The 20,953-nt window shown below is 55.6% G+C and overlaps 1 protein-coding gene across 1 annotated transcript in view; it reads left to right on the plus strand.

Annotated features, from left to right (window-relative positions):
* The window catches only part of GALNT17 (polypeptide N-acetylgalactosaminyltransferase 17), a 383,074-nt gene that overhangs the window by 354,228 nt on the left and 7,893 nt on the right, over positions 1-20,953 (plus strand). Inside the window, exons 8-9 of the mRNA XM_079120206.1 lie at positions 2,064-2,201; positions 8,138-8,233. Coding sequence (XP_078976332.1) covers positions 2,064-2,201; positions 8,138-8,233 — 234 coding nt within the window. The remainder of the gene's footprint in view (positions 1-2,063; positions 2,202-8,137; positions 8,234-20,953) is intronic.

The following is a 20,953-nucleotide window of genomic DNA, read 5'->3' on the forward strand; positions in this document are numbered from 1 at the left end:
AGCAGCCTTTGCATTCCCAGAGACCGAGAGCCCAGAGCAGCAGAAACAGGCAAGGGTGTGCAAGGTGTGTGTGTGTGTGTGTGTGTGTAAGCAGGACCCAAGGGCAGGGTTTGCAAAACCCGTCCTAAGGAATCGAGAAGGCCTCCCTCACAGCACGCTGTCAGCACCGTGAGTGATCCGGCACTTTGTTGTCACACATCATGCTCTCCTCTCACAGCCTCGGTTTCCTCATCTGTGAAATGGACGTCGTGGGGGCTGTGGCATTAGTTGAAACCTGTGTCCCAGACGCTGGATGATCCTTATTTTTTAATGTCTCATGTAATGCTCAGAACAGCCTCATGAACTAAGAGCTGTCAGTGCTGGTTTCCTCATCTGTAAAACAGAAAATTAACATTTATTCTCAGGCCACCATGGAGATAAAGGAGGCTTGGGGTGGCGCCCAGTAAATATTAAGTGCTCAGTAAATGCTAGCCTGAGCCACAGCCCCCATGACGTCCATTTCACAGATGAGGAAATCAAGGTTGTGAGGGGAGAGCATGACGTGTTCAGGTCATGGATGCAGCACGTGAGCAGGGCTGGGCTTTCCCGTCTTCGTGGGACCCTCTGCTCAGCCCTGTGGAGCCTGTGGAATAGCTGTTGTTATCCCTGCATTATAGATGGGGCCGTGCTCTAGATGGTGGTGTGGCCTGGAGTCATGGGAATTGGCTTCTGACTCCAGCCCAGAGCCTCTCAGTCACAGTGTCCCCCCTCACCAATCCCTGGGGGAGATGTCTGCAGGCGGTCTGCAAATACCTGAGACCACGCAGTGCTGGACCCACATAGGCCGAGCATCCTTAGTGAACACTGACGTGGTGCTCAAGGTGTTTCTTGGTGCATTTTAGATTTGGGGTTTCCAGAGTAGAGGAGGTCAGCCAGGAAAGTTCATGAAAATATTACAGAATCTGAATAACTCCTAAATGCTGGTCCCAAGCATTTCAAGTAAAGCACACTCAACCTGTACATATTATTTTTTATATACACACACCTATGATGAAGTTTAATTTATAAATCAGGCATAGTAAGAGATACACAAAAGTAACTCCTACTGGACAATGAAATTGGACAATGATAACATACCATAACAAAAGTTACTTGAAATGTGTGAATTGTTTGTTTCCAGAATGTTCCTTTTAACGTATTTGGACTGTGGTTGACCGTAGTTCAGGGAAATTGCAGAGAGTAAAATCACAGATGGGGGACTACTGTACTATGGGTCCCTAATGGAACCGGTACCCTGTCATGATTTTTAAATATGACCATCTTCATCAATCATGCTTAGGGTATTCAAACCCAGAGTTAAATGTGGCTGCTCGTGTTGGCCTTGGGATTTAATAAATTTGACACTTAAAGGAAATTTTCCTTAAAGTCACTGACCTGCTGCTGAAGAAACCTTAGTGAAATAATCCAAACCCTTCGGCTCTGTCCCCCAGAGCCGCCTGGCCACCCTGCATAGGGAGCAGGCCGCCTGCCACCACTGTCCACCGCCATCTTGTGCAGGACTGTGGCGTCCTGTTTCCGATACTTTATTTCCCCCTGTCAGCACGCAGCAGCCCATTACGGGTTCATTTCTGTAAAAGCAGAGTGAATTATTCATTAGAACGTCATTACAAGCTTTGCAATGGAAAATTATTTTCCCTTCTGCATATAATGAACTTCGCCAAGAGCCAAAGAGGGGAAATTACCTGTGTACGGAGAGGAACGACACGAGGAGGTGATAGGCTTTTATTTTCTTGCCTTAATCAAATAATTTCTCTAATAATTGGCTCTGATGGTTGCTGGGGAGATGTGAGAGACGCCAGGAGCGTAGGTGCCAGCGTCAGCGGGCTCAGCGGCCCTCTTCCCAGGTCGAGCAGGCGACTGAGCACCCCAGGGACAGGGACTCTCCAGCCAGGTGTAGCCCACACCTGCTGCAGAAGCCCGAGGGCCCCCTCTCCTCTCAGAAAGCTCCCTGGAAAGGGAGCCCCTATGCCTGTGCTGGCCAGAGCCCGTGGTCAAGGTGCCCCTTGGCTCCCGTCTGCTTTCAGAACCCAGGGATTGACATCGGCGACGTCTCTGAGCGAAGAGCCCTAAGGAAGAGTCTGAAGTGCAAGAACTTCCAGTGGTACCTGGACCACGTCTACCCGGAGATGAGGAGATACAACAACACTGTCGCCTACGGGGAGGTAACTGGACCACAGGGGCCTGATCCAGCCCCGTGCTGCGGGCGGCTGGCCAGGGAAAGCCGCCCATTCACTCGCTCGTGCGGCGAGTGACCCTCAGAGGGCAGACCCCCTCTGCAAGACTCCCTAGGCGCGGGGTGGGCGAGGCAGGAAGTGCCCCCCGGGAGGCTTGGGCGGAGAGCTGGCGGCTCTGTGCCCGAGGCCCAGCGCGGAGCTCTGCTAGAGGCCTTCCCACCAGGGGCTCTGGGACCTGTGAGGGGCAGCAGCAGGCAGGACGCTGGGTGGAGAGGTCAGGCCTGGATGTCCAGTAGAGCTCGTCCTCCATGACCAGGTGATCCCACATTCCTAAGCGTTAAAACACGTTGACTTAAATGTGTGTTTTAGAGAATTTTGAAAATGATGATCATAACGATGATTCACTGAGTGCCTTCAAGGTGCCAGGCATTACGCTAAAATGCGATTCAAATGCATATTTTCCTCCTCATCTGATGAAACAGTGGCATTATTTCTGTGGTATTGGCAAGAATGCTGAGACTGAGAGGAAGGAGGTCACTAGCGAAGGTCCGACAGCTTGGACAGCTTGAGGCCAGGATTGGAAGGAGGCCCTTTACCAGCGGCAGCTTGTGCCTCTGATGTAGGTCTTCCTGCTGCATGCACACGGTGTACACAGGTGCACCCTGTCCATTTTCCCTGAGAAGATGCTGTCCGTACTGCCTGTCATTTGCAATTTTCCTCAGCAGTAGGTGAAGAGTGGCTTCCTGTGTCCTTAGCTCTTCCTGCAGCAGTGAAGTGGCTGCTTGTGGTCCTGTTTTATGCGTCAGCTCCACTCTGCTCGAGAGCCTGAATGGTGTCTGGGTTGCTCGGTTCCCAGGCCATGGTCCCTGCAGAGCACCGTGCAGCGAGCCCTTGCACAGCCACCCGCTCCTCCCTGCGGGTCTGCTGACATCCCCTCCCACCAGGAGCAGGAGCCTGTGCTCCCCACCTGGCAGAGGCTTCTGCTGGCTGCACAGCGTGGGTCTCCCCCAGAGCCACCTGACCCTCCCCGAGACTGCCGTGGGGCACTAGGAAGACACCCTGAACTTGGGGTTTACGTTTGCCTTCAAGGGCGTCTCCCCTTTCTTCCGCCATGGGCAGGTTAAGCCTTCCAGGTGGAGCGTGGAAGCCCCCAAGCAGGACGCGGAGAAGCACTACATCCCCTCAGGGTGGTCGTTAGTAATCAGGGACGTGCAGAGACTCCGCAGCCGGCTGCCCACCTAAATTCCCGTGGGCTGCTACGAGCCGTGTGGCTCCTCCCAGTTTCTGTACCTTCATCTAGAAAATAGGAGAAGTGGACGAGCCTCCCCCCGTGTCGGGGTCTTTAGCCCCCCTGCTCTTCTCGACCAGCGACAAGGGAAGGGGACACTCCCCAACAAGGCCAGACCGGGAAAGGTAGGGCCGACTGACCGCCCGCTCCCAGCCCTCCGGGCGGAGGACAATCAGACGCGACAGGGAGACCAGTCACAGCAGGAACTCGTTTATTGAGGAAGTCACACACTTTTATGTAGGGTGGGGGCTAGGCGGGAACCAGTCAGCTTAAAGGTTCACGCAGGTGAGAGTCCCATGGGACTATATGGCAAGCAGGAGCTGATCACGTTCGCGGAACTGTTGTTAACCAATCCCTGACGGTGGTCCGATTTATCGTCATTAACTATTGAAACCGCCTTTGGGGCCTTGATCTTTCTCACCCGCCAGGGAGTAAGGAGTCAGCCTGAGTTAGTTAGCGTGTCATTAGTCCCAACACCCCCCGGGTCCTTAGGAGGGAAAGTGAGCTGCGCGGGCAGGTCCTCAGGATGGCACCTGATGTGACCGTGGCTGTTCTCAGGTCCTCACCACTTGGCCTTCTCCAAAATGAAACTTTGCGTTATTACTTTTTGGTTATCCAAGTAAGATCAAACATAGAGAAGGCCTTCGAAAAATGACAGGCAGTGAGTGGATTATTCCTAAGACAATTGGGTAGATTTCCTAGCTCTTTGGAAAAGAAATTGAGTTAGATTGTTACAGCTCACCATCTGCCAAAGCATATTTCAGAGGGACTCACATAAATAGAGAGAATCCCACCTCCAGAGGGGGAGGGCTTTCCAAGAATGACGTCCTCAGAGGCTGCAGAGGAGACAGATAAGGGGCCCGACTCTCTACAGTGAACCCGGCTGCGCATCCGCCGCGTGGGGAAGTAAGACGCCAAACTGGAAATACGCAGCCGCAAATCTGAGGGATGAATGGATGACACGTTAGTGTGTCCTGAGCCCGAATGCTGATAAGGACTTAAAGACGTATTTACATAACTGAATAAAGCATTCGCCAGGAGAAGTAGACAAAATCAAGCAGGGTGAGTTACACAAGAGCGAACACAAACAGCTGGGAAACACATGAACGAGTCTATTCATTTCACCAGAGAAACGAAAATAAGTTTTTAAACACATTGAGATTGCCTTTTTCCTCTTCACAAGTGAATAAAGGCTCATGTCTAGAATGGATGCGGGGGCTTTGCTGCAAGGTCTCCGTAATGTGAAAAACCACGTCCTGGGCGGGGTCGGGGAGGGACTGCAAACTGAAACTCGCTTTGTGCAAGCGATCAAGAGCCACGGGCATGAGTGCTTGGTGACAACTGAGTTCCTCCTCCACCCTCACCCTCACCCAGCAAATAACCTGATGTGGGGGCAAAGATTTGAGAGCAAAATTGTTCATCTCAGTGATTGTATTTTTTGGAGCAAAGTTTTTAGTTTAATTTGAAGATTAGATAAGGATAGTGTGCTCGTGGTCGCGGCCATCTCGCAGCCATCACGAGTGGCGTGTACGAGATGTTGACAACATGAGGAAAAGGCCGGGCTGCTGAGGAGGAAAAGTCAGGAAGCAGACTCGATTCTGCTGTGTTCTGCCGGAAGCGAGCCAGAGCGTGGCCGAGTGCAGAAGGCAGTCAAGGCTGCCCGGGGTGAGGCTGCAGGCAGTTTTTGTGTGGATATAATATTTACAGGGATTTCATGATTAGAAGAAAATAATCATTTAAGAAAGATTACAAATGAGCATGAGAAAACGCTAGGATGTGGCCAGGCTGGACTCCAGGGCTGCTGTGCGTGGCCCCGCCGTCAGCACAGGCTGGACTCCAGGGCTGCCATTCACACCCACCCAGCCGCACGAGGGCCCTGCAGCTGCACAGTGGGCTGGCCTCAGAGGTGCCACACGGGTCAGAGGCCTGTGTTTTGTAAAGAGAAGGCTTTTCTTTGGGAAAATGTTCTTGTATTTTCAAAATAAATTCAATACCTACCTACTATGGAAAATAGAAAGATAGAAGCAAAGCGCACTCTGAATCCCAATTCCCAGACGTGATCAAGGCTGACCTTTTAGGACATTTACTTCTATCATTTCTTGTCTACTTGCTGAGCCCAGCACACAACGAAATGTCTTTCAGATGGACATTGGCATTAAATGAAAGAAATCAATTGATCAAGTTCAGGCTGGTATCAACGTTTACCTCTACTCAGACTCAGTTCTTAGGTCACTCCAACTGGTTCTGTGCACCACACCCCGTGCCACACAAAGGGACGGGGACACCTCTGACCAGAGGTGAACTGGGGCCTTGCTCTGCAACAGGAGGGATGCCCAGCCCCATGCAGTCAGCAAGTCACTTTCCCTCGATTTTAAAATTCTTACTCATCTGCAGTATTGTTAGTCTGTTTTCTGTTGCTACAACAAAACACCAGAGGCCGGGTGATTCATAAAAGAGAGTGTACCTGAAGTCCATGGCAGGGCACCGTCTCCTCTCAGCACCTGGTGAGGGCCTCTTGCTGCAGCGAGTGGCAAGACAGAGCAGATGTGCCAGCCAGTCCCCTCCTCTGTCACAAAGCCAGTGCCACCATGGGGCATGATGACCTCATCTGACCCTTGTTATCTCCCAAAGGCTCCACCTCTGGAAGCCACGAACATGACTTTGGGGTTCAGGTTCCAACACAGGAGCTTGGGTCACACCCCAACCGTAGCGGCTGGAACGTCTTCATATCTAAAGAAGATGTGGGCGTTTTACTGCTTGCCTCCCAGGTGTGAACACTGCCTTTCCACCTGCGGAGTCCTTTGCAGTTCAAAGAATGCTGGACTATCCACTCCATTGCTGGGAATTCTGTGGCCGGCTGGTACTGCCCTGCGGCCCGAAGCTGACTCTCTGACCTAGCTCACAAAAGTAAATCTCGTTTTGCTGCTGTCTTTTTAGTATGAGATAGAAAGGCCAGGTATAAAGCCTACGTGTGCAGCATGATGGTGTGGAGCAAGACCCATATTGCTGCCCCCGGCGGGGAGCACAGCTGGGGAGTCCCCAGGAGTCCCCTCGAGAGCTCAGCTCAGTTCTCTTTGAACCCTCAGGGGGGCTGGGCCTCCTTTCTCCTGACCCGTCCTGTCCCAGGCAGGTCCCTCACCCCTCCTGTGTCTCTCTCCCTCCACACCAAGGACCTCCGCAGGGTAGGGACTATTTTGTTTATCTTCGTTTATTAAACTTAACACAGTGCCAGACACAGACCAGGCCCTCAACAAATAAATATTCGGTTACTGAGTGATAGACTTCATTGCATAAATATTAGAATAAAAGTGAAGAACCTGGCCATCTGAAATCATTGTGTGGAACAAATATACCATAAAAACACTCATGTCCTTGATATATAAAGAGCTCTTACAAACCTACAATAAAACCACAGACGATCCCAGTGGAGAAACAGACGGTTCTCCAAAAGGGAAATGGTTCTAAAAGAGAAGATACTATTAACAGCAAATGTATAAAAATAAGATTTCTTTCTTCCCTCTTAAAATATTTTAAACTGGCACCTGGGTAAGTATCTGCACGCCTGTGGTTGGGAGTTTGAGTGGACACAAAGCCTCCCCCTGAGCAGCGTAGCTTAGGACACTGAGCGGTTTGCGCCCTCGACACCGTAATCCAGCCCTGAGAACCTGCTTCTCTTCGGAACACAGTCTGAAACGTGACTGAAGTTCTGTGTATCAAGCCCGATCTTAGTCGTCCAAACGGGGGAGAGGGTGACCGTGGGAAGGATCCCAACATGACGACCTCTTCTGTGTCCCCCCAAACATCCTGGTGAGAGGGTGTCATTCTCACAACCACAGGGGCGGTTTTAAAGTGATGTTAAAATCATCTCCCTTGTTGGCCTAGACACAATTTGGGTGCACAAAGATCAGGGTCCTCCTGCCTGTCATCTTGATCCCTGGTGGTTCAATTGGTCCATGGAAGACACCAGCAGAGGGCACTGGAGGCACACGGAGATGACCACAGCCTGACCCGATGCTCCCGAGGTGGGTGGTGGGTGGGAGATATGCCTGGAGGCCTGCGTTAGAGAGGGTCTCACAGGCCCCAGGGAGACGTGCCCAGGGGCGGGGGCGTAGTCTTGGCGACCCCATGTGTTTCCCCCACGCGTGGGTTCCAGGCATGGAGGTGGGCGCCTGGCATGCATGGGCAATCAGGAAGTAGCTTAGAACATACGTGCGTGTTCTAGGGCTTCTGTGGTGGCAAGGTCTTGTTTGCTTTCTTGGTTACTGTGGTTCTTTTGGCCTCCCTGCCAGTAGTGGCCCAGGAAGCCAGCCCTTGCTTCCCAGGGCTGTTGCAGCCAGCGTTGGTGCCGAGGCTCACTGAGGATGTCTGTCCCCAGCCCGAGTCCTCTCCGAGGAGCCTGACCTGAGGCCTGGTGGCCAGAGTTGCTGTGCACAGTTCCCCCAGCTCTCGTCCGCCGTGGATGAGGAGTTATGAGCCACTGGCAACCTGGACAGATGCTCAGGAGGACCTTCTCTTTCTTGCTAAAGTGGGGGCCTTCTGGTCATGAAGTCCCCTCGGCCATGGGTGCTGGGGATGGTGTGGGAGCAGCCCTCCACCAGGAGAACTCTGATGGGCCCTGTTGTTTCTGTTCCTGCAGCTTCGCAACAACAAGGCCAAAGACGTCTGCCTGGACCAGGGGCCACTAGAGAACCACACAGCCATCCTGTACCCGTGCCACGGCTGGGGGCCACAGGTAGGAGCATCTCTGCTCAAGAGGGCATCGAATCTACAGCCCACAGGGGCTGTGTGAGATTTGTGGACACTTCCGTTGCCCTCTCCTTGTCACCTGTCCTATGATTTCACAAGGTGGGAGGCTTTCTGGTTGCTTTTCTGCAGAAGCTGGGGAGTAGATTCCTAAGTAGTTTTATCAGAGCAAATGCTATGAGGGCCAGCACGCACACCGCCTGCAGGAGTAAGTATGAGTAAGCCTGAGGCACCTGCTGGCCTGCAAAGGTATGCCTAGCTGCACATGCTGCCGTAGCCCCAACCCCTGGCCACAGCTTGGAAGAAAGGGGAGGTTCCCTCCTGAGATGCTGATGGATGCGTCCATTCCTGAGACCAATGTTTGTTTGGAGGTCAGTGTGACCTGGACTGTGGGTGCTGGTATAGAAGCAGAGTGCTTCCCAAGGAGGACGACCGTGATCCAAGAGCATGCCAGGTCACACACAGGTGGCCAGAAGGGCCAAGAGATTAACCACCAAGTTGAACTGGAGCCCTGAGGAAGGAATTTCCTTTGGTACTCAGCACTCACCAGCGGGGTGTGTGAGTGTGTGTGTGTGTGTGTGTGTGTGTGGGCACATAGAGCTTAGCAGAGACTCTCTAAGACGGGGAGAAAACCGTCCAAATTTGTCAGCCTTGACAGTCATAAATTGTAGACATTATTCCACCAACTGAGAGCCCTGGAAGAGGAGGGTGGAGACTGGTGGTGTGGGTCAGGAGGACCTGAAGAGAGGGGAAAGACGGCGGGAGGTGGGCCCTCCCGCTACCATCTTCCCATGATGCCCACAGCTCCAGTCCAGGCAGCAGGTGCTGGGCGCCGCCCTGGGGGAATTCCAACCCTGGCCACCTTGCTAGACCTGACCACATGTTGGGAAATGCCAGGATTTGTTTGCAGAACACTTGACTCTCAGACTTTGTACTGGTCAGCTTTTAGTTGCTGTGACCAAAATACTAACAAGAACAGCTTAGAGCAGGAAAGATTCCTTTCAACTCGCATTTGCAGCCGTTCTGTCCATGGTTGGCTGAGTCCCTGGCAGAAACATCCTGGGGGAGGGGCATGGCGGGAAGGTGCTCAGCTCAAGGCAGCCAGGAAGCAGAGAGAGAGAGACAGGAAGGGACCAGGGACAGAGCCAGCCCCCAGGCCACACCCCCAGTGACCCACCTCCTCCAACCACACCCACCGGCCTACAGTCACCACCCAGCAGTTCATACCCATTATCAGCCCATCTGCTGGATTAATCTACGCGTGAGGCTGCAGCCCTGGAGGCCTAACACTCCTAGAAGTCCTGAACCTGGCTGCACGGGGGTCCCCACGTTCAAAACATGAGTTTTTTGTGGGACGTTTCAGATCTAACCTGTAACAGGCTTCTTTTCCATCTTCTGCTAGGTAGCTTTTGGACTGAGTCCTTGTGACCTGTGGCATAATAGACTATCCTATGCAGATATTTGCATAATCAAAAAGGGGCCTTGGGCTGGAGATAGAGCTCAGTTGGCAGAGTGCTTGCCTCGTATGCACAAGGCCCTGGGTTCAGTCCCCAGCACCACCAAAAAGAGCAAGGGGGGTGGGGGACTGAAGAAGCACCTGCTGAGAATGAGAAAGGAGGACAAGACATCCCAACAGATGTCCCCGGGAATCTGAGCGTCCCATGTGGCTCTACGCAGTCTCTTCTTGCTGTGGGTGCTTCAGGGGAAGGTCCCTAGTCGTTCAGGAAGCCCTTGGCTGCCTCGAGGACCAGGAGCTGAAGGCAGCTGTCTGTCTTTTGTGGTCCTGTGGTGCCCACTGCCCTCCCTGGCGCCCAGCACACCCACCAACATCCTTGTGATGCTCCTCAGTCTGGGAGAACCCCTGAGCTCCTGACCAGAGGTACCATCTTTCCAGGGCCATTTTTCCTCTTTGTCCCCTCCTCTGGCTCCTCCAAGGCACCTGCTGAAACTCCCCCAAGGATGCGCAGGTGGGGATTGAATGGAGCCTTCACCCCCTCCCCTGCCCACCAGGCAGACGCCAGGTGCCCGGGCAGCCTTTCCTGCTGTGCTTAGTGGCCTTCCGTGCACGGCGCCAGGCCTCTGCTGGAAAGTACCTGGAGCTCGTCTTTGACCGACTCCACCTGCATGCAAGACTTTGCCAAACGAGTGCCCCTGCCATTCAGCAGCTTATGGAGCAACAAACCAAATCAGGCTGCTAAGGGCCCCTCCCGGCTCAGGGAAGAGCGCCTGGGAGAGGGCCCGGTCGCGTCTGTGAGCAAGCTAATGTGGCTTTCCCAGCCACCACATGTTCTGAGTTAGGCATGCCCCTCGGCGCGGCTCTCCAGCTGCCAGGGGTCCCTCCGCCTCCCTCCCCACACATTCCTTCCAAGCAAGGCGGGTGCCTTGGCGTCTTTTGAGCTGTTCCATAAGTGCCGTGGGCACGCAGACTGAACCAGAGCTCCTGTAACCAGGCAGCTCCCCAAAGGAGGAGTTGGTGTTCTGCGGACATTGTGAGCCTAATTAACGGACTCCGTGCTGTAATTCATTACCAGGCAGCAATTAAGCAGAGATAAAACAGGCACTGAGGAGGGGAATTTCTTGTCTTGCAGCATGTGTTTGTCAACAAGATGGAAACGCGGCCAGCCACTCAAGAGCCCACTTGCTCCCAGTGTCTGTGGCGAGCTCATTACGGCCGTGGCTCACAACTGACTGGGTTAGACAAACATCCACCTCTTTCTGGAGCCTCAGTTTTACTTAAAAATTGAAGGTCAAGAGAGCAGCCACAACCTAGAGCTCAGTGCTTTGACTGATGCCCACGGGGGTCATGGGCTTGACCTCCTCTGCCAGGCCCTCTCTGATGCCGTGTCCAGCCAGTCTAAAATTTATGACTGTCAAGGCTGACAAGTTTGGACGGGTTTTCTCCCCGTATTAGAGAGTCTCTGCTAAGCTTTGTGTGCCCACACACACACACACACACACACACACACACACTCACCCCACTGGTGAGCGCTGAGTTCCAAAGGAAATTCCTTCCTCAGGGCTCTAGTTCAACTTGGTGGTTAATCTCTTGGCCCTTCTGGCCACCTGTGTGTGACCTGGCATGCTCTTGGATCACGGTCGTCCACCTCAGGAAGCACAGCCTCTGGGAGCAAAACTGCTAAGGTGTCAGAAAGAGATTAGCGGTGGGCAGTACTGCCGCAGGGACCTCCCTCTGCAGTCCAGACCTCCCCGAAAGCCCGGAGGTGGCCTTGGAATCCCTGCTGCTGAGCTGCTGTCCAAGGTCCTGATGGTGCCGCCCACGGGGGACACTCTCCCAGAGCCCAGTTCCCAGTCCTGCCCAGGTCAGCACTGAGCACTCCAGGCCAGGGCTGCACTGGGAAGGGGCAAGAATGCCCGTGAGACCCACTTGGTCCTCCCAGGACTCCACCTGGGAGGTAGCCACCTTCCCACCCCGCTTTTTAAACAAGAAGATGGAGGTTAGGGCAGAGCAATGCTGGTTTCTGAGTGGATGTCTTGTGCTCTGGATCTTCTTGTGCCATCTGTGAATTCTGGGGAACATCTCCCATCTTTGAGTCCCTAAATGTGCCCCAGCCCACAGCCAGGCCCAGAAGGACGACTTAAAGCGAGCACAGAGGAAATGCTTGCTGGGCAGGGGCCCAGGGCACCTCGGAGGTCACCAAAGCAGCGAGGGGCAGGCAGGGCAGCAGCAGAGACGGAGACTGAGCACACAGTGTCAGGATGTGGGGCTGGGGCATCCCCCACAGCACCTCAGATGTGTGCACGGACCTGGAAACCCCTGGGAACTTGTTACAGGTGTGGCTCCTACGTCCAGTCCCAGGCCAGCTGAGTGCAGCCTGGATGTCCTATTGGACACCTCCCAGGGCTCTCCCTTTACAACCAGTCACTGCTGATGGAGAGTCTACTGTGGCCAGGCTCTGTGTGAGAGCTTCTGGTAGTAATCCTGTCTCTGTTGGATTGGGACATACCCAGTGTATGCCTGGTGTCCCAGCTTAATTTATAAAAGATTTTTAATGCTATCTCAGTTTTTATATAATTGGGTTTTAAACATTTTTTTTGGTACCAGGGATTAAAGCCAGGTGGGGGTGGGCATAACATCTGAGCCACATCCCCAGCTCTTCTTAAAATTTTTTATGTTCACACAGGGTCTCACTCAGTTGCTGAGGCTGGCTTTGAACTAGTGATTCTCCTGCCTCAGCCTCCAGGGATTTTAAACTCTTTTAAATAAAGCTTATTCTTCCTAATGCACACTTACAAAATTTTTTTGAGAGGGGCTCAGACTGACCTCAAACTACTGGGCTCAAGTGATCCTCCTGCCTCAGCCCCCAGGTAGGCACAGGCAGGCACCACCATGCCAGCGTCAGTTCTGCAAGTTAGGAAACCCACATGGCCAAGTGATCCCGCCTCAGTGAAGGTGCGGAGCAGCCTGTCCCCCCATCCCTCGGGCCCCTGAGCTTCCACACACAGCAAGCTGAGGACCAGCTCAATGGGCAGTGTTCCCTGGCATCACCTTTGCACCCACACATGTGCAAATTGAAGACATCCCAGCAGGTTCCATACAGCTTCCTCACTGAGCTGGGGATGGCAGCATCCAAGAGCTGATGCCACAGGTTAGGAGTGACCAGGGAAGGGCTCTGGGTGAGGTGCCCAGGGGCTCTCCATGAGCCCGCTGGGAAATAACCAGGAGCTAAAACATGATGTGCACAGGTGTGCGCGGCCGTGGGGACCTGAGGTGGCCTCAGGCTGGATTCCCAGGAACTTGGCACCAACAGGCTGGGGAGAGCGTGGCGCCCTCTCCTTGCCCGCCCGTCAGTGCGCTTCACTCTTCCTCTCCCTTCTTTTCTGAGGACCTTACATCCGTTCCCCCAGTTAATTCATCACCAGAACGACAGATGCAAATTCTTTTACCCGTAATTAAATTTAATCTGATCTTGGACGCGTCCTCTGATGGCTTCATCTTTTAAGCGATACATCATCCGAACACCTTGTCACTATGATGCATTGTGCCAATAAGGCGCTCGTGCCCGCTGGAGTGACAGGGCTTCTCTGAGCGATTAGCATGTGGGAGGCAGACGCAGAGCAGGTCATCCAGCAGCCTCGTGGCTCCCAGATGCAATCCCATGGGTACTGAAGTCCGGGGGCAGCGCCCTGAGGGCAGGCTGCCGCCAGCACCCAGGGATAGGCGGGCTTGCCCTGGAAATGGGCTGCCCTGTGGGAGACGCCTCCCGGCTTGGTAAGAAGCCAACCCAGCCGTCCCTGTCCACGCGTGGCTCTTGGGCTCCTGGAAACCTCGTGGGAACCCAGGCCTGGGGGTTGAGGAACCCTGCACACGCGGGAGAGAACCCCCTGCTCTGCACGTGGGAAACGCCACACCAGGGAGCTTCTCTTCCACTCGCCTCCATTTCCCGTTTCCCATCTCTCACGCACTATTTTAAAAGGCACCCCCGCCTGCCTTCATTTCGCCTCGCTGCAGGTAGTGGGATATTAGGAGCTTTTTCTGCTGCTGCTGTTCCTGTGACTCATCCGCTCTCAAAACGTTCCGAGTGTTTCTGATTTTATTACCTCGAGTGGTTAGCTCCTCCCTGCGTGGGCAGACCTGGACGCAGAGCAGAGGCGCGTGCTTTCTGCTTGCTGAGGCTCCCCTTTCTGATCCCCCTGGAGCGCTCGATTCCTGAATGGCGTCCTGAAGCCGAGGGGTTGGGAGGGGTTTAGATCTCACCCAAGGAGGCCTGGAGGTCGTGGAGGAACCCCTCCAATTTGTTTTGCCGGAATGAATTGGTGAACTGTTCCCAGGAAGTCACGACGGGAATCTAAGTCGCTTCCCAGTGAAAATGCGTAGTTAAGTTTCGTATCTCCTCAGAAGTTTAGCTGCCTTTCCTCCAGATGCAGGTTTTGTGTTCATGGTAGTCTCGGATGAGGAGCCCAGGACAGTGAGGAGTGGTCCCCACATCGTCAGCCAAACCCTCCCGCCTTGCCTGGGACGTTTTACTCAACAGCCAAGTGAGTGAAACTCACGGCTACTCTTCTTCTCCTCCTCCTCCTCCTCCTCCTCCTCCCGCTCCTCCTCCTCCTCCTCCTCCTCCTCCTTCTTCCTCTAAGGCATAGCCATGCACAGAGAGCTTGGAAAATAAAAATTAAAGCATCTGTAATCCTTCCACCCCAAACAGCTCTTTTCGTTACTGAAGTTTTTTCTTTCAGCCTTTTTTTTCCCCAAAAAAAGAAACATGTTGATTCTTAGGCTGTTTTCATATCACTGGAATAATAAGGAAATAACATTGCTGCTTCTAAAGCGTGGGAGGGGGAGAAGCCCCTGCCGGGCTGCGCTGTGCCCGGCGTGGGGTGCAGCAGGTCGGGCCTGAAGCCCCACAGGAGCCTCATTCCCAGGCCGCCTTCACAGAAGCCTGGTTTCTCTTTGGAGAAGTGGTGTCTGTTGGATGATGACCTACAAAGACGTTGCTGGTTTGAAATCGAGAGGGTTTGCAATCACAGCAAACCAGGTAAAGGGTAGCTGCAGAAGAGGCAGGGGCCGGTGGAGTTGAGGTCATCAGTACAGGACACGGGGGCCTCCAGAGTGCAGTCTTCTGCCTGAAGAGGCCAGAAGAAGACCAGATGTGAGCAGCAGAATGTCCTAGGCTGTCCCACGCTGCATCCTGTCTGGCCCAGGAGCTGGGGTTATGCAGAGTGCGTGTGTGAGACAGCTTGCTGGAGACCCACGTGGGTACCCCGGCTGTAGGAAGGTGTGAAGGGCGTCTTCTGATTGCTCTGTGATTGGCGGAGGCCCTGCCAGCCCCTCTGCAGCCGTCCATCAAGCATGGCCTCCTGGGCTTCCTTCCTTGGGTGTCAAGCGGGCATCGGGGGGCGGGCCCTGCTTTCAGGGGCTCCTCTCAGCTGGCTGCTGTTTTCTGCCCCCAGGGGTGAGGTCTGTGTCTGTAGAACTCCTGCAGGGCCTGAGTCTGGGCTTGGCCATGAGCACCAGGAAAGGAGGCTTCAACTTGGTAGACTTGTGGCCAGCCAAAGGTCCACCTGAGCACCCAGACTCCTCATCAGGCCACACTCCCTCAATGCACTGCCTGGTGTGGCTCCCGGGGGTCTTTGAGGGACCCCTGCCACTTAGTGGGCCTGCAGTCAGTGATCCTGCTGTGGGGATGCCAAGAGGTGTTTGCCCCTGTCTTCTGGTGCCCACAGGGTCCAGACCACACCAGAGGTCACCTTGACCCACATGCCTCACCGAGCATTACGAAGACGTGGTTCTGGGTAAGAGGGAAGTCTGAGGGCTCAGGAGACCGATGTCCCCACCTTTTATTGAGCCACTACAGGGCATACATTGCATGAGGTGCTTAAACACCTTGTTTCCCATACCTGTTGTGACGTGCCCACGAAGCAGGTGCTTCACCTCTGGTTTGCAAATGAGGAAGCTGCAGCTCCCTGGAGCAAATGAATGGCTCGTGTCAGGTCTGTAGAAGGGGCAGTTGGGTGTTGGAAGCTGAGCATTGGCTGGGCCCAGTGGCTGGGCCCAGTGGCTGCCTGGTGTACACCAGGCCCGGGTCTGATCCCCAGCGTGGGGGAGGAAGAAAAGCCCCAGTGCCAGTTCTCAGGTCTCAGACGTTGTCTGCTGCAGGAAGGTGGGACATGGAAGTCGCCCTGCACAGTCATCAGGGCAGTGACTGGTGGCCCAGGACCATCAGTGGTGACACAATTACTACCTGAAAAACAGGGGATTTGCTTAGCTTCCGTGTGTCCCTTTGGAGAAAGGAATGGAGACTTTACGGCTGGGAAACGCGTCACCTGCTTCCCTGAGTGCTGGAGGTCACAGAGATGAACCTCCCAGCCCCCTGGTGGCGTGGGGAGGCAGCTGGCCCCCATGCATTTTGGGTCTTCCTAGAAACACACACCGACCTCAGGACCATAGGGAGAGAACAGCAGACAAATCCGTTGAGGGACTTTCCACAGAACAGCTGCCCGCACCCTTCAAAAGTGCCCAGTCATCAGAGAGGAAGGGCCGAGGGACCTGCCAGGCAGAAGGAGCCTCGGAGACCCGGCGCCCGCTGCAGGCCTGGCTTGGGTCCTGGACGGGGACCTCAGACCTGCAGACAGGGGCCCTGGCTCATCTCCTGGCTTTGGTGCCACACTGTGGTTAAACGAGGTCACCTCAGGAGAGGCTGCGGAAGGGCGGCAAGGACTCTCCGCCATTCTTACAATGGTTCTCATAGGTCAAGAGCCATTTCAACCTAAAAGGTTTTACAGCCGGGTTGGGAGGTCCTGCTGGTGGGAGCCAGTGGCTGAGAGGTCGGGAAGGCACAAGCGGGCACTGGAGGCCCTGGGCTGACGGGCGTGGGGCTGTCCTTGGCTGAGATGGAGACACAGGCGGGGGGAGTAACAAGTTTTGTTCATAGCACAATGAGGCTGGGGAGGGAGACTTAGGGAACCAGCCGTGACGCCTCCAGGTCACCGAGCGTCCCTGGGCTGGGACAGAACTGCGGTGACAGATAAGCGCCCGCATGGGCTGAGGACCCAGCGTGGCTACACCCTTGGTAGCCAGCAGACCCTTCTGGAATAGCAGACAGCCCTGCAACAAGGACCTGTGTGTTAGATCAGGGAAACCGCAGGGAGGGCCTTTCCATGGAGCATGGCCAGGAGGCCCGGCTGGGTGGGTGGAGAGCACTCTTGGGGAGAGGGGCGGTTAGGGGACCGCAGGGCTCTGTGAGCCGAGAGCAGCCAGGAAGGCCTGCAAGGGGGAGGAGGCCAGGACCAGGCGGAAAGGAGCGGGTGCGTTTCTAGACCCTCAGCAGGGGACTCGGCAAACACTGAGGGTTAATGCTCAGAACATAAATTCTCTGTCGTCTTAATTTGAACAAAACTGTGCCAAATGCCGTATTTCCCTTGAGTCAAATTGTGGGATATTGGAGCAGAAACCTAGGCTATATATTTTTTCCTAAGAGAAATTTATGATCGGCCTGCACAGAACCCTGTGGAAATGGACTGACCTGTCAGCGCAGGCTTGCCCTCTGATAACACACGGACGGCTCAGGAAAGCGTGTCACCGGCCAGATGAATCTCTGGGGTGAGGGCGCTGCGGGTGTGGTCCTCAAACCCAGAAGTCGGTGAGGTTTGAGCCGGGAGGTTAGCCTGGGGGCAGAACCGACCCGGTGAAGAGGCCGCTGCAGCAGTGGACGGGGGAACCAGGATCTCCTCGGCAGGGAGAGGGGCATGCGCCAGCTCCCAGGGCCTGAGGGGCGGGCATTACATGGCTGGGCAGACCCCACCAGGCCTGGGGTGTCCTGCACACTCCGAAGCCAGGGCGCCTGGCCTCGTCACAGGTGGTCACTGTCCAGAGCCTCTGTGCACATTCTCTCGCATGTGACAATAAGCAGGCCACCTCTGACTCCCCTGTTCAGGCCCAGGCCGGCTTGAGTGGCCAGTTTGCTGGGCTGGTCAAGGGCAGTCCAGACACAGAGTGCGGACAGGGCTCCTCCACCCATGGCCACCCCAGGACAGATGAGGGCCAGTAAGCCCAAGAGGAGGGGTCTTAAGATCTAAGGCCCCGGGCAGGGGCAGGGCACAGGGCTGGCTTCAGGGTGGGATCAAGACACCGAGAGGCCAATCCAAAGCCCAGGAGTCTGGTGGGTTCCAGGCAAGGATGCAGGACCTGATCCAAACCTGGAAAGCAAAGGGGCGGAGGCACTACAGCAGGTCAGGGCAGCACGCGCAGCCCCAGACCACCGGGGAGCCCCTCGGGAAGAGGCCCGTAACTCAGCTGCGCTGTCAAGGCCTGGGCATCACCCTGGGCAAGCGTCTGTGGGAGAGTCGGAAGCCCAGTGGGAGCCAGACCAGGAACACGGGCCCATGAAGCTGGCCTGCCGTCAATGGAGGAAGGACACTATGCAGGAGCCTGGCCGGGCTCCAGCCTCCAGTGGCCGGTGACGTGCTGAACAGTAGCTGCAGGTGAACCGGCTCTGCCTGTGGGCGTTTGCATCTCCTAGCTGCCCTGGTGGCTGCCCCTCAATATCCCCACTGTAAAGATGAGGACCAGGGACCCAAGGCTGCAGGGACTGGTCCAGGGCCAAGCCACCGTGAGCCGCAGGGCAGGGCTCCCTCCGCCCTCCCCACCTCGCCACCTGCCTCCTGGGCACGTGGGAAGCCAGGGGTGCTGTTCTGCAGGCGGGGCGGTTGGCCCGGGTACAGACTTGACCGAGCCAAGGAGCATTGAGGAGCACAGAGGAGCACGGCCCTGCCCCACCAGGACTCGGCTCTGCCTTCCCGATGCACCCGGTCTGTCACTGAGTCTGCTCACCTGCCCCACCACGTGGTTGGGAGCCTCCTGGGTACGCCTGGGAATTCCCCGGGAAGGAGGCCTGGGAGCACCCCACCCACCCTCTCCTACCAGCTCTGCGTGGCCTCGTCCTGTGGGGCCTCACCTCAGAGGCCCCAGCCCCTGCACAAAGGCTCTGTGGCCACACCCTGTCACCCCTGCCACGTCATCCCTGCCCTGCTGTGCATCCTGGAACTACCGTTATGGAAACCAGTTCCATGGTCCACGGGGCGCAAGTATGTCTCCCATTTATTGCAAGGAGGAGTGTGTTTTCTGGAAACAGTTTGAACCCAGCATTATGTCAGAAGGAGGCCAAAAGGAGATTGAGAGGAGGCTTTTGGGACCGCACCGACCCCCAGAATCTGGTGCTCTGCAGAAGACGCAGGCTCTGCAGCACGCCTCCTGAGCTCCCGGTGTTGTTTTGAATCACTTTGTGGAGGTTTAAGTAAGTACGATGACAAGGTGGCTCCACTGGAAGGGTCAATCCGACCCATTCTGACAGGTCATCCGCTCACCGGTGCGATGGCCTCCCTGATCCAGGCAGGACTTCCCGTCCCTACAAGGGTCCTTGTGCCCGCTGTTCCCTGCCCCTCACCCCCAGGCATCTATCCACTCCTTGTCCTTTTGGAGACTGTTTTTCTCTGCTCAGTTTGGGACCTGGCATCGGTCCCAGGCTGTGGCCTCCACGTCTGGGCTGGGTCTCGGCTCCCAGGCCACCCCGGAGGCTGCCCCTCCCTTTGCCTGGCCCAGCTTCCTCCATGCACAGGGCAGGGAAGGAGAGAAACTTAAGAACCACGTACGCCTGTCCCTGCAGTCCCAAGGAGGCGTCACGCAGGCTTCAGCTGAGCAGTCGGCTGAAAATTCACCCCAAAGCAGCTGGGCTCAAAGGACAGGTGACGTCCCTCTGGTCCCACCGTGAGGAAGGCGAGGACACCACATTCTCCATCCAGTGTGGTCTCCACTCTGACTTGCCGGACTGTGAGGACACGAGGGACCCTTCACGGTCATGCCCTGGCCAGCCACGTTTCACTGACGTTCTGATAGATCTCGCGGTGTTCCCACGCCGTCCCCGTCACTTGCCCAGCCTTTGCTTATCCTGCCATAACCTGCATATTGTCAGTCTTCCCTCCAGGCTGTTAAACGTGGGTTAATAGTTGTGTGGGTCTCAGAGCAGCTCAAATCGAGCAGTCTGTTTTCCCCAAAACGAGAGTCCGTTGTATTTGAGTGTGGCGGTCTTCTTCCTGGTGCGTTAGGGTTGTGACGTTCGGGTCTCCTCCGGGGTCCAGCAGCCCCACTTGGGTTCAGAAGGAAAGCACCAGCCCCCTCCCTTCCCCAGGCTGTATGAGGACGCCCTGGAGACCTGGAGACCGCTGTCCTGAAACAGGAGCGAGAGCAAAGAGCACGTGAAACACAAACCGTGTGAGTCAGAGGGAGCTCGTCTGAGGAGCCTGTGACCACAGAGTGGCAGGGCAGGGACCCTCCATCCTGGTGGCCTGTTTTCCAGAAGCCTGGGTCCTCTCTCAGGCTGAGCCAGGAGACCCACAGTCAGCCCAGGAGGTGGGCAGGGCCGTGGGGTGGCCGGTCCTGGCAGAAGCGGCTCTTCGCGCAATGGGCAACATGGGCAGGGGAGGCCGGCAGGGGAGGCTCTGAGTGGAGGCTGCAGGCTGGTGGTGTGGATGGAGCCAGGAGGTGGGAAGGCGGGCCCCCCCCGCCAGTGAGGACAGCTCAGTGGCAGCTGGGTCAGCACTGTCATGCAGGGCAGTTGGGGAGGAAGCATCTGGGAGGACCAGGGTGGGGAGAGCGGGAAGACAGCACCCATGGACGAGGAGGAAGAAAGGTGCTAGAGTCTGCGTCCGTGTGCTGGTCCAGCTGGCCATGTTGGTCACACACACAGGAGTGGGTCAGCTCCTCCCAGGTCTTCATCAGGCTGGAGGAGGGGGCATCTTGTGGCTCCCCAGCAGAGCCTGGATGGGGAGCCTGTGCTTTCCCTCCATTACCTGGGCAACAGCATGCGTCCCCTGGAGGTGCTGACCGTGTGGACAGAGGTCTAGCCATGACTGCGCGTCACAGAGAGGGGCGTTGGAGCAGGGCCCAGGGGGCCCCAGGAAGGCTGGTCCACCACCTAGCACTGCCCACTGCGTGTCAAGAGGATAAGCAGCTTGGGAGGAGTCCAGCCAGAGAAGGGCAAGACTCCTGTCCCCAAACTACAGAGCGCTGCCGGAAGAAGTTACAGCCCTAAGGAGAAAGGACCTCTGCTGTCCGTCAGTCTGAATCGCTCAGACACCAGTACTCCCAGACTGACCTGCAGATTCAGCACCATCCCCATCAAAATGCCAACTCCCTTCTCTCTGCAGACAAGGAAAAGTTAATTCTAAAATTCATATGAAAATACAAGAGATCAAG

This window comes from Sciurus vulgaris (genome assembly GCF_902686455.1).
Source record: "Sciurus vulgaris genome assembly, chromosome: 18".
NCBI classification, from domain to species: Eukaryota; Metazoa; Chordata; class Mammalia; order Rodentia; family Sciuridae; genus Sciurus; species Sciurus vulgaris.